This window comes from Daktulosphaira vitifoliae, unplaced genomic scaffold, assembly GCF_025091365.1.
Source record: "Daktulosphaira vitifoliae isolate Bord-2020 unplaced genomic scaffold, ASM2509136v1 Scaffold_5, whole genome shotgun sequence".
In the NCBI taxonomy this organism is placed as follows: Eukaryota; Metazoa; Arthropoda; class Insecta; order Hemiptera; family Phylloxeridae; genus Daktulosphaira; species Daktulosphaira vitifoliae.
The window spans coordinates 5,934,829-5,949,407 of NW_026099576.1; the positions used below are offsets into that span (position 1 = coordinate 5,934,829).

Sequence of the window (14,579 nt, forward strand, 5' to 3'; positions counted from 1 at the left end):
AAAAAAAAAATTTGTCCCGACGACCTATCTTTTATACGCAAATGGCTGCCGTATTCAAAAATATGCTATTTTTGTATTCAAATTATGGGTTTTGTATTTTATTTTAATAGAAGTTGATGTTAATTTTGCAATTATCCATCAATTTTTTAAAATTAAACACTATCTACAGATTTGCATCGAAGCGTTTCTTATGATAGTGATTTTAATCACTGTCAGATTAAATCTATCTGGACCCAACTATGCAATGTCTCCACTATGCCGCGACCCCACTGTGCTACCGTTTTTTTTCTTTATTTTATAGTATATAGCCATAAACAATGTAAAATTTAATATATGTTTAAGCTCAGAGAATTTTCTGAACATTTGCTAAATCTTAGTAGAAAAAGTTAATTTTTTTTGCAAAATATCAAATAAATGGAAAATATCTAAGGAAGTTATTAAAAAAAATTATTTTGTTTCGTTCATTTTTAAAAAGAAAAATAAGTTAAACAAATTTGGACACTTACTAATTTTAAAAATAGTAAACAAATCTATTAAATTTAATTCTTTAATATATTAAGCCCGTTAAGTACTCAATTTTCATTTATTTAATTAAGCTGTACGAATATTGCTTTGCGTCTAATACGAGAAGTCTATGAGGTAACAATAATTGTAATATAATAGCAGATGTTATATTATAAATTTTAGTCTTACTATTTTTAATAGTAGAACAAAGTAAATACGTGTCTTTTAAAGCTTTGTCAAATTAATTTTTGTTAAAAAGATTTCAACGACAAATATTATTAATTATTTTCAAATGTTTTCATTAAAACTTGTCAATTTTAGTTTTTTATTATTTTATGTGATTATATATTCGAAAGCATATAATACTTCTATCAAATCAATGTATCTATTAGATAAGTTACTAAATTTTCCGGGATGGAAAAATTTAAATGATGTAAGATCTATCGAATATCGTCATAAAACATATTATCTTAATAATCTGATTCAAACACCTACATTAAAGGTTAAAGGTGAACAAAAGATACGAGCCTTGACTATATATCTCAGTTGCACGTATGCAAAAGTTATGAATAATATTTTTTCAGTTATTATCAACTGGCAAAAAATGTATAAGGAAGAAAATAAAGAAGAAATAAACTTAATAAATAGATGCATTTATACTGAAGAACTCATAAACACAATAACCACATTAATTGTTCCAATAGCAACATTGTTAAAAGGCGCAATAGACACTTTGGATTTATTACATCATTTACCATGGGCTACATTTAAAAACTATCACCAAAAGCCCATAATAAGTCATTTATTGGATAAAATAGGATGTATTTTTGACCAATTGAATGATTCAATTCTATCAATTGACGATAGATTTACAAACTGTTTGACATTTAATTTAGTACATATATATTTTGATAAAATAATAGATGAATTAAAACATGAAACTGACACATTTTGTGAATTTGTACCTTACAATTCGAATTATTTATGGAATAAATGTATACAAGAATATAGAGCCTTTAATAACCAGGGAGTACAATTAATATTTTTCAAATTCTTAACAAAAAAAATTAAAGATTATATCAAGACAGTAATTGTCGAAAAGTATTTTCAACTGGGATTTAAATTTGATCCAATTACCAACGAAACATTTATACAATCTCCAAAGGAACTATTTGAACTAGGTATTTAAAATAATACAATATTAATTTAAATATTAATATATAGTCTTTTATATTTTTTTATGAATCTAGAATTAGAATTTAGAGCAACAGACGAAGAACCTTCAAGGACAGTAAAAATAATAACTTATTAGATGTTGTAATAAAATTAATTTTGTTTTTATTATATGTTTCATAATTAATTACATTATTAGTATTACTTAGTAAATATTTAAATTATTACTAAAACTTAAACGTTATGATAATTACGCAATTATTTATTGGTCGTATACATGGAAATTTAATATATTATTGATATCAACAATTATAAAACTTTAATAAAAAAAATTCTTCATAATAGTTATTAAAAGACTTGATTTCATTATTGAATCATTATTTAATAAATAAATTAGTTAATTATACATGCATGCATTTTAAAGGCTGATATTGTTTATTAAATTTTTTTGTCTTATGTATATGTATGTTCTTTTTATATTAAAAATATATAATAAAAAAACACTGAAAAACGGGGTTGCAGAACAATGGATAAAACTAAAGACAATATCTGACAGTGATTGAAATACCATATCATAAAAAATCTTCGATGTAAAACAGTAGATATTATATAATTTTTAGAAGGAATAGTTGTGTTATTTAAAAAGCAATATAAATATATTTTATGATTTATATGTATTATACACAAAGTTGTTAAAATACGGTATTTTATTTTTTTGTTGTATAATATCGTATAATACTGTATAATACCGTATAAATTCTTGTGGCACCTTAAAATTTGGGAAAAAATAAACTTTAGAGTGATTATTTTTCATAAAACTCAATAAATAAATGAGTACTTACTGAAAAAGCCTTTAGCAAAATTGATGAAAACAAAATGTTCAGGGAGTAATTAGTTAAAGTATTGAACTAAGGTATTTCTCTATCCNTTAGTTAAAGTATTGAACTAAGATATTTCTCTATCCAGAATTCCTCTCTAGAGGATGATTTAGTATCAACTAAGTACCAACTATAGTCAATTTGCAATAAGATACCACCCATGATGTTAAAGGTCTGAGAACTCTACTTTTTTAAACAAGTATAAATACACAATTGGAATTTTACCACATTAAAAACTTAAAATTTTTAATAACTTAATAAATAAAATAATAAAACTTACTTTTTCGTAACAAAAAAAAATCCTATCCTTTAAATAAATTATTAAAAAATTAAAATATGGCATCTTATTGTTAATCTTAAAATCTATAATTGTATTAACGTTTGTTACCTTAAAAAAAATAACTTAAGCACCTTATCGATTATAAATTTTAGTATCACAGAGTATAAGAATTAATTTTTATAAAGCATGAAATATTTTATAATCTTAATTTGTATATGTCATGACATCATCAAATAGTTCATCTGTTTCATTCTCGCTTTTGCTTTGATAGACGACCCATCTTAGTTCGTAATTTGCAAATAATACTTTAAACATAAACAATTTAAATCACAAAAAAATACTTTTACCACAGAATAGATTAACCTGTTCTATGCTTTTATTTTCTTCCATTTGAACTGACATGCGTTGGCGCTTAAAATGTGACAAGATTATTGTGTGGTAATACTAAAAACATACTGAGACCACGGTTATACCGTACACAAGTCCATTGCTTTTGTTTGTTATGATAACCATGTTTCCCTGGCGGATCTGACAACTAATTATGTTTTAAAAATATATCTGTTAATCTACAATAATAATCACGAATATAGGTAGATTTAAATGTTGAAAATAGAAAATGTTAACACAAAATTTTCATATTTTTTGACTACGGCAATCATTTGCACATAGATAGTAAGTCGTCGGAACAATTTTTTTAATAGTTCATAATCCTGCTCTTATTTTACATATGTGTGAAGATTGGTGTATTTCCGGAACATTTTCTAAATTTAAGTTGAAAAAAAAGATAACACAGTTTACAGATGTCGTGGCATAGTTGGGACAAGGATTGTTGATATTTTACAATGATTAAAATTACTATCATAAAAAACGCTTCGATGCAATTCTGTAGATAGTGTTTAATTTTAATAAATTGGTGGATTTTTCCAAAAGCAAAATTAACTTCTATTTTTATTCTACTTTGATTGCCTTTTGCACCTAGAAAATAGGTCGTCGGTACAAATTTGTTTTTTGAACTTCTAATACATAAAATAAGATTTATTTTAACATATATTTAAAAGATTTCCCGGACTATTTTCAAAAATTAAGTTGAAAAAGTTCTACTTTTTTTATAAATTTTCAAGTTTTAAAAAAAGCTTTTTTTAACTTTGAAGAGACAAAATAATCAAAATAAGTATACATTTATATTTAATGTAAGTCAGATTCGTAAATTTTATATTTATTGGTGGACTCATTACTATGTTTAATCCTTATAAGTTATTTTAAAATAATCACAAAAATGACATGTTTTTTAACAGAATAAAGAAATGTTTCTTCTGCATAAAGAAGTAGGTTTAATGTATAGTACGTAAGTATAAAGGACGCAGTATTTCCGGAACATATTCAAAAGTTAAGTTGCAAAGTTCTACTTTCTATATGCATTCTTAAGTTTTGAACCCCTCCTGTATAATCAAAATGGTCCGATTTAAAAATAAATATGTTGAGAACTAAGAGAACTATATAAATAGTAGTAAAAAATTATGTTGATCCTTTTTTTTTAAAAAAAGTTATAGCAATATAAAGTTAAACATGTAAAATATGAAATCGAGAACTTCACCATAAAAATACCATACGGTAGTCATTTTCACCATGAAGACAAAATAAAAGCCAAATTTTTTTTTTTTCAAAATTAAGTATATTACATTAGCATTAATTTAAAATATATATATAAATGTCAGTATTTCCGGAAAACTTTCAAAAATTAAATTGAAAATGTCCTAGTTTCAATACGCATGTTTAAAGTTTTGACACCCTTATTTAAAGAGATATGATCCGATTTAAAAAAAAAACGTGTCTGATAAAATAGGTGTATAAAAATTATTTATAAAAATATACTTATATTAATCCATACAATTTTCCAAAAGTTATAGCAATATAAATTTATAAAAAGTAAAATATAAAATCGAGAATTTTTTCACGGAAATCGTACGTTTTTCTTTAACTTTGATGTCCGTTTTCACCACGAATATATATCAAATAATAGATAGGTAATATCTTTTTGGTTATTTATAAAAAAGTTATGGCAGTTTTAAGTAAAAAAAATTGAAAAAATTTCAAAAATTAGCGATTTTTAAATCTATAATTTTGATATATTATTTTTATAATTTTATAATATGAGGTTTCCCTCATTTACGGGGGACGAAGGAAATTTGTTGAGGGTAATGTCTTCTGGGTGAATTATTAAATGGGAAATTGAATTTTAAGTCTCGGTTATTATTTATATGCAGTTAAAGTCAATGTGATTCTATTCTAAAATAAATAAATTATTTACAATAGGCTAAACAAGAAGAAAGCTATTTATACACACTAATAATTTGTAGTAGCATCTTAATATATTAAATAAAATAAAAAAGTTTTCTTATGGAAGAACTAATGGAGCCTCAGCTTATAAATTGATTTTTGAAAATGTTTTTCATCCCCTCCCATGGCAAAGTTCGTTGACTGTTACTGATATTTATTCATTTGTATTATATTTTAATATTTTTTAATCGATCTATGTATAGCTCAATACAAATATATTGATATCATTAACTGTCTTCTTTATATGATACATATTACCATACGTATCTATTTATAATTCTAAGTAATGAAACTATTGGAATTTTTCATCAAATGAAATTGATTACATTAATTTTACTTCGTAAAATTTTAGATTTAAGTTATACAATTTTTTATTTTATGATGTATTTATTAGAATATTTAACAAATCTTTATATACAAACATACTTTAAAAAAATTAAAACTATTAAAACTAATTATTATTTTTATTGATGTTGTTATAATCCGAAAATTGGATAATGTTTTTCTAATAAAATAATCATAGGCAGTATATAAAATTGTTTATTTTACGCATCCTTTATGTTACGTTAGTAAATTTTCAAAAAGATTCGTAGGTTTAAATCATAATACATTTTAGCTTCGATGCGAAGCTGAGAAGGTATTGGTTTTACTATGATATGTTTTTTTTTTTTGTTTCTGTTACCACTTTTTCTCAGCTCTCACCGAACGGATTTCTTTCAACGATACGTCAAAAGATCACAAATCGTATCTAGTCGAATACATTACCCTTCAAAATTGAAAAAATTTCCCTCGTTCCCCGTAAATGGGGGAAACCTCCAAAAAAATTACAAATTCAAAAATCGCTAATTTTCGAAATTTTTTCAATTTTTTTTACTAAAAACTGTCGTAACTTTTTCAAAAATGAACATATGAATATAATTTTATTTTTATAGATGCTTGATGTCTTTACTTATCATTTGGTATATTTTTTTTGTAAATTTGACACTTAACCTGCCCACAGGGGGGGATTTAAAATGACAACTTTTTCACAAAAAATTTACTTTTTCAACATAACTTTTGAAAATGTTCCGGAAGGTCTGACACTTTTATATATATCTTAAATTAAAGCTAATGTAATATACTTTAATTTGAAAAAAAAAAATTTGACCTCTGGACTTGTCTTCACGGCGAAAATGGCTACCGAATGCTATTTTCGTGTGAAAATTCTCGATTTTATTATTTATATTATATTTAACTTTATAATGCTATAACTTATTGAAAAGTTTATGGATCCACACAATTTTTTTATGAGAAATAATATTTTTTAATAAACCCTTTTTCATTCGACATACTTTATCTTAATCGAGATATTAATAAGGAACCAGCAGATCAAGTAGCTTTTGGAATAAAACACCAATTTTTTTTAAATTAAACACTATTTAAAGATTTGCATCGAAGCGTTTATTTTTGATAGTGATTTTAATCACTGTCAGATATCATTATACTTGATCTATCTATGCCACGTCACCACTGTGCCGCAAACCCCAGGTGCTGGGTTTTTTTGAATTATAGTCATTATCCAATTTAATTATGTAATAATTAGCAACACTTTATTAATAAAAGTAATTTAATAAACACATAAATTCAAATTGTTTTAAATCTTTTTTAAATGAAATTATATTTATAAATGTTTCATTTCTTTTAATGTATTATTTTAAATTAATAAATTATTTACACAACATTTTTGAAAATAGTTATATAGTAGTGTAGTAATATTTTTTTTATTTTACATAAAATATTAAATCATGATATTGACGATGTGGACCTTACTTTTCTTATTTATTTAATTGAAATGTGTATTAGAACACATTCTTTTAATGTAATAATATCTTATTAAATTTTAAAACAGCATTTACTATTTAATATACTTTAAAAATGTTCCAATATACACATATTTTATCATTCTCCATGTTATCTGTATGTCTGTAAATAACATATTTTCTTAAAGTAACGCCTTATTAAAATGCTTTGATACGTATTTAAAGAAAACATAAATATCCATTTTTTATTTAAAATCACTTTCTTTATGGTAAGCATTTGTAAATATAACTAGATAGAGGGTCTACAAAGAATGTCTTAGATTTAAATAACAACTGAAATTTAACTTTTGACGCAATTATCATTTTTTGAAAATTTTTTTTTAATAATTATTGAATTTTTAGACTATGTTCCACGTATATATTTTTATTATTTACAAGGAAAAAAAATTAGTCTTATTATTACAAAAAATGTTGATAGGTCAATTAGAGTTCTAGGAAAAGAACTCATTGAGTTACAAGCATTTTAATACATAAAGTGTGTATGTCGGGCGAGTGGGTACAGGACGTACTAGTGTATATTTATAACGCATACTCTACTCATATTCAATTTGCACTCTATGTCTTTAAATGATTGTAAGTCAATGAGTACTTGTCCTAAAATTTAAATGAAATTTTTTTATAAGAATAGGGCTAAAAAATGATTGTTTTGAAATATTTGAATTAAATTTTACTATTTTTATTTTTTTGTAATAGTGATAAATAATAAAAACTTAAACTATGCTTTAAACTTAGTCTAAAAGGCAATAAATATATGAAAAAAACTATTATTGTATCAAAAGCTATAAGCGTTGACAGCTAGGTTTGAGACACTCTGTATAAACACATAAAATAATATTGGTTTGTTCGCTTGTTTTATAAGCATAATTTTGGTTTATGATCAATATAAGTTTAATTAAATGTAAAAAATGTTTTTATCGTTTATTTGTTGAAATAATAAGAAAAATAACATGTATCGAATAAGTGGAAAAATTCTGAAATAAAGCTTCTTATTTTTTCTTTGTTTATTTTCTAGAGTACCCCGTGCAGTAATTTAATTTATCAATTTTGAGTTTTATTTGTTGGTAAACATAATTCCATGTACAATAGGCCAGCATGGTTACTATTGTAAAATTAATATAAATAATATGGCATAATAAGAATTATTTTTGTTTATTTATTGTATTAACTTATATTAATGAAACATTTATACTTGTATTTTGTTTTAATTAACGTAATATTCTTGAAATATATTTTAAGTTAATTTTGATAATTGGATAGATATATTTAATGGATTAATCACTTTTAAAATATGATACCGAGATGATACAATGAGACAGTAATAAAAATACAATATAAATCATTGGCATATAAAATATGGTTTTTAAGTCGTATTAATATCTTTAATTCCATTCACTTTTTTTTTATTAAATTTATACTGTTCTTTCAGATTTAGCTTTATTTGAAAATTGAAAATTTGATTTTTATATTATATTTAAACAGTGAAGTGCAGTGTAATGTTACTTTGGTATTTTGGTAAAATGAGCATTTGATTAAATACAAAAAATATAGTTTCTTAAATATTATTTTATAAGAATTAAAAATAATAAATAATGAAATATTCAGAAATGATTGCTCACTCCTCATACATATTTAAAATAAAAGTAAATTAAAAACCCACCACAATTAGGACGTGGCATACTTGGCACAAGTATAGATCTGACAGCAATTTGCATCATTTTTATATAAAATAAATCGATGTGAATCTGTAACATTTCGCAATAATTTGTATTTTTGTAATTTTATAATTTCTATGTTTTGTAGAATAACTACTAATTTACATGATTGGTTAACATTTCATTTTATTGTTTAATGATAAGTTAAAGCAAACTTTGGTATAAATTTAAGATAAAACTTCTTTAATTTTATCAAAATAACGCACCAAAGACAACTTTTGAGTACATATCAGTGATCACATATAAGTGCGATAACACGAAATTATCAAAATAATTACGCAAGTTACTTATTAAAAATTAATCTTATGAATACTTCAACCAAAGTGATTCACAAAATCAATAACTAATTAAATTTTTTGTTCGAACTTTTGCTTTAACGATCATTTTTTCACATTAAATAAATCGTTGAAATAATTTTGATTTTTGCATTAACAACATTCGTTTAAAGAACTTAATTAAAAATATAGTAATTTTTTATAAAAATCTTTTACTTTCTCATATTAGAATAATTGTGGAATGTTTTTTTCTTATTTATTGTGGTTCATTTCAAAAGCTATAATTCAATATTAGTTTGAAGAACCCAGATAACCCGGAACATTTTCTATAATGTACGTCAAAACGAACTGCACCAATTCTTATTAACATACCTTTGTTATTTTATATTTATAATGAGGTATGGGAATTTTCACATCATTTCTTTTAGTGTACTTTTAATTGTTAATAACTTCTAAAATGCTGGTCCAAAATTTGTTATTGACCAGATATTTTCTATTTTATAAGCTAATTAATTTTGTATGATGCTATTAAAAAGAATTCAAGTTGAAATTATTTTAAGGTATTAGGAAGAAATCGAAAAAATACTTAATAATTGATAAATCAAAAAATATATGCAACTAAAAAAACCAAAATAAAATGTTTGTATTTTATTATTATTTGAATGGGTCATTCAATTCATAAATTAATCATCCAATAGTATTATATTTCTGCCCTCATTTTCTTATATTATCATTAAATTTTATATGTACTTACAACAACACAGTTTATAATTTAAAATTAATTTTGGCCTTATATATTAATGTAAACTCAATTTAAAATTAAATATTATAAGATATATTTTCAAGTAAATATTTTAATTTTCTATTATATTATTAAATTTCAAAGGACTAAGATAGCTTTTAGCTTTATCCTTGTCTAACCAATATTTTTTAACAGTAAGTAAAATAATTTAAAAAATTTCAGCTAAACGGATTGACACCAAATATATCAATTAAACTATCATTAAATTATCATTTTTTTTTATTCAAACACCTGGAAAATGTGTGAGATTATAGCTTTGAATAAATTACACATTTAAGTTGTTGTAAATTTGAATTGTTTGTAAAATTTAAAAATACTATGATTTTATAATATTTATAAGATTTTAATATCTATTATATGTACAGTTACTTCATTAAAAAAAAAAAAAGTTACTAGAATAATTAATATTTTTTAGTAGAAAAAAATTTTTTACACTAATAAAAATTGCTATATTTTTTTTTATTGCATGTTCTTACTATTTTTAAGTAATAAATGATTTATTTTAATATCGTACTAAGTGTGCTAAAAATCTATTATACAAGTCGAATATTTTTAAATGCAAATTTTTTACTACTATAATGTAGATATTCATTATTATTTTATTTATTGGCAAGTAATCTTTAAATATTTTAAGCTTTTGTTATTTTTATTTGAGTCAAATAATTATATTTAAACAAATTTTATTCACAATTATTGAGTTTCTGTTTTAATTTGTAATAGCTTTTGTATATTTAAGTAATAACAAGTTTTAATTAATGTATCATTTAATCTTTCTTTTAAATCGTTCGAGTCCAATTCTATGGCCATATCATTGTACAAAATGTCATCATTGTTCCAGTGTGGTATTTCTATGAAGTTGATACATCTGCGGTAATGATATGAAAATCGGATGCAAGCCTTATAGTTATCTTGTATTGTGCTTTCATCTAAAATGATATGTGGGTCTTGATAATTCTTGAGGATGTGGATTATAGCTATAGTGGGTTCATTGTCTATACAGTATTCACTAAATTTTTTCTTTAATTTTTCTAAGAAGTCTAAGTAATATGGAATGAACAACATTATATCATCACTAGGTTTTATTAAAAATACTTTAATTATTTCAGATATCATCATCATAGCAGTTATTCCAATACTTTCGATAACATTTCTGAGTCTCATCGTGCTTTCTGAGGGAGCCATTTTTATGTAAAAAGCTTCATTCATAACAGAACGCAACTGCTTGCCAATTATGGAGGTCGTGCATTGATTAACATTAGAAGTACCTCTATAAGACTCATGATTTTCTGAAAATTCGCTAAAAATACTTGCAGGAATATCATAAAGATCCGGATCAGTATTGCACTTGGTGTAAATAGTATTAGCTCGAAAGAACAAATTCATCAGATTTTCATTTTGTTCCATATACTGAAGCATTTCTTTTTCATTAGGATTCAAAATAGTAGCCAATGTTGTGGTGTATGAGTTTATAAATGAAAATATAAAAAAGTTTAGGTAGTGCATAATTGTTAAATAAATTTTAAAACCAAATAAAGAAAAAAGCCGATACTTGTTGTTTTTATAAAATAATGCGAGTAGATAAACTATGACGTGGAATTAGTTTTTCAAAAAATCATAAATTGTAATAACTGTCGTTGTTGACTTCAATAAGAAAAAAATTTTTTTACTATAATATTCTTATGAAAAATTTTAATTATAACTTATTACCTGAAATAATGTACATTATTTTTATATTTCAAATTATATTATACTAAAGTAAAATTATCTTATTTTTAAAAATTTTATTAAAATTTATTAGGTTAATATAGTTAATTTGATAAGACATTAGGAAAAAAATTTACTAACCGTTGCACGACTATTAGAGTAGGAACAATAATAGATACACTATTACCAATTTTGATATAAATTGTATAAGTAGATTGAATCATAAATTATTATTCTACGAATTACGTTTTTTTAAAAAAAAAAAAATAGAAAAATACATAGTTATTTCATTATTAGTCACTTCGTGATCTCATTATTACAATTTATAATATATTATATAATATAACATTTGAACAATTATTGATATTTTTAATATGAACATGTAAAGAATAAAATAATTATGTCATATACTAATAAAAACAGATAACACGACAAAAAGATTTCCTTCAATTTGATTACTTTATGTTTTCAATGAAATTTTACATTCTGACCTTAAAATTCCTAAAATCACTATAGAAAATAAATTAAACTATATGCATACCTACCTAAAATTCCAAAACCTCAAAAATCCATTAATATTTAACCAATTCAAAAAACATATTTCCGACTGCCTAACCAGGTGTTTAAAATTTCACTGAGGTAGAAACCTATTAACATGTAATAAAATAATATACTAAAAAACAAAAACAATTGTTTCATAACTAGATGTTATACTACTGGTTAATTATTTTCATTAAAATGTATATATCATATTTAATTTTAGCACATATACTAATATATTACATTACTAATTGGTTAAATATTAACAGGTTGTGTTAAAAAAAAAAAAAAAAATCATTATACATTGTATTGTTTTGAATAACTTTGAAATTTATTTGATTTTAGTTAGAAAATTTCTAAACATTTGAATGCAAATAAAATTTTACTTATAAAAAATGTTTACATAAATAAAAATAAACTTATCCAGAAAAATACTCTAACGGGACCATACTAAAATCTTTACAGCCCATATGGGTTAAATTGGATTTTTCTCAGATTTTTAGACACTTCCTTTTAATACTTAATAGATATTGTTTCCTAAAAATTATATTTTTATTTTAGTTTTTTTTTTGTTTAAATAAAAATTTTTCAACAGTCTACGTCTGAACTTATTTACATATTTTTTACTGTAATATTACTAAGAGAAGATTTAATATTTATAATTCATTGACATTTTTCTGTTCTGAAAATTAAATTTATCAATTCTATAAATTTAACTAATATATTCTGCTTTGAGGAGAGGATCATTAAATTTGATTTTTATCCTTTGATTAAAAACGAAAATATTTGCCTTAAAATATTCTCACCTCGAAAAAATGAATTTTTCATATGAATTCTTTAAACTAATTAAGCACTATCAATAATTAAAATTAGTATCGCAATAAATAATACATTAAATGATATCAGTCAAATCTTGTCATTGATGATGAGTAAATTTATACATTTACTAATCAAATGAAAAAGAAAGTCATATAAATCAATAAATTAAACTAATATATACATGGGTCCTTTTGTAGATCATTAATAATATGCCAGTCAAATTTTTATGTTCTATTAGTGTGCTGTAATAATAATTAAATCCATTTAAGTATTTCATAACTACTGTAATCAGCTTATGTATCTCAGTTTGTCTAAACCGTTATTGGTTTGCGCTTGTCATAATTCTATTTACCATATCAATATTAATATCGACTGCTGGAGGGTATGTATTTGTATCCACCACTTTGAACGAATCGTATTTTAGCATTCTAAATGAGTAAAATAAAAATATCTAATTCGAATTATTGCATTCTGTTATTATTATTTCTTATAATTTACTAACGACTATAAAGAGTGAATACTGTTTCATAATATAAAAAATCACTATAGTTATTCCTTATCTATGCATTACGAAATACACTTGAAAATATAAGAACTTATAGTTATATATTTTTTGCAACCAAATGATTCTTGGCTGAGTAACTATAATAAAAAATAAATTATTACAATGTATTATTATTATTCATTAAATAATATCAACTATACCTTTAACTACCATCAACTTTTGTTTTTCAAAAGACAAACCTATTTCATTTTATAAAAAAAAAAAATTTTCTTAATTTTTTTTTTTTTATTCAAATTTTAGTGAGTTACAAGTTTTTTAAATTTAAGCAATATGATAAAATAAACATTTATTTATACAAGGTGTAAACGCTGTAAATCGGAAACATACCTCAACATGGTTTAGTGTATTGCTAAGAACCGTTAGTTCGCGCATTGAAATAAATGCCTGTTTTATTCAGTGAAATCATAAACAAATGATTAGCTTATATATTTAAAAATATATTTCGTGAAGCGTATTTAAAGAATTTACCAGTTTGTGTAAATTAAATTTTAAAAACAATTTTTGTGATGTATATTTTTTCCTATATTTTTTTTTGAAATACAAAGAAAAATATATTTTTTCTTCTATTATTCAAAAATACTGTATAACTTGTTTAATGTTGCTCTATCTATTATTTACAATAGACAAAGTTTAAAAAGCAACACGTGCGATATTCTTAAATTAAAAAAAAATATATTTTTTTGTCTTTCTAAAAAATGAAACGTATGTCAGTTACGCCTAAATCATAGTTAGGCTAGTTATTGAATTTTCAGAAAACCATTTAATACCTGTACAGATATGATTCCAATAAATTTTTCACTTTTTATAGATTAAAAAATTTTAATATTATATAATCACATGAAAAAAAGTCTAATTAAAGAAATCAGCTAGACTTTCATCTAGTATATGGTGTTATTATTCATAGGGACATTATCTTTTTATGGCGTGTAAAAGTATTTCGTAACGATTTGTAGATTTCAATCTCTAAGTTATTTATTAGTCACATTAGCTTCTATTGTAAACATATTATTTTGTATAAATGATTGTTTATATATTTTTAGTGCGTGGTCTTTTACTTTTCCATATATATTGAATACGTAATTAAGATATATATTAAAAACATAAATGTTGAACAACATATTCATTAACAGA

The 14,579-nt window shown here is 23.1% G+C and overlaps 2 protein-coding genes across 3 annotated transcripts in view; both read left to right on the forward strand.

The window, feature by feature from the left end:
- LOC126907402 (Kv channel-interacting protein 2-like) overlaps positions 1–14,579 on the forward strand; it is a 383,598-nt gene that overhangs the window by 107,543 nt on the left and 261,476 nt on the right. The window lies entirely within an intron of this gene.
- LOC126907398 (uncharacterized) lies at positions 596–2,365 on the forward strand. Its single transcript, XM_050688653.1, has 2 exons — positions 596–1,685; positions 1,755–2,365. Exons 1-2 carry the CDS (start codon positions 797–799, stop codon positions 1,814–1,816), a joined length of 951 nt encoding a protein of 316 aa, XP_050544610.1. The 5' UTR covers positions 596–796; the 3' UTR covers positions 1,817–2,365.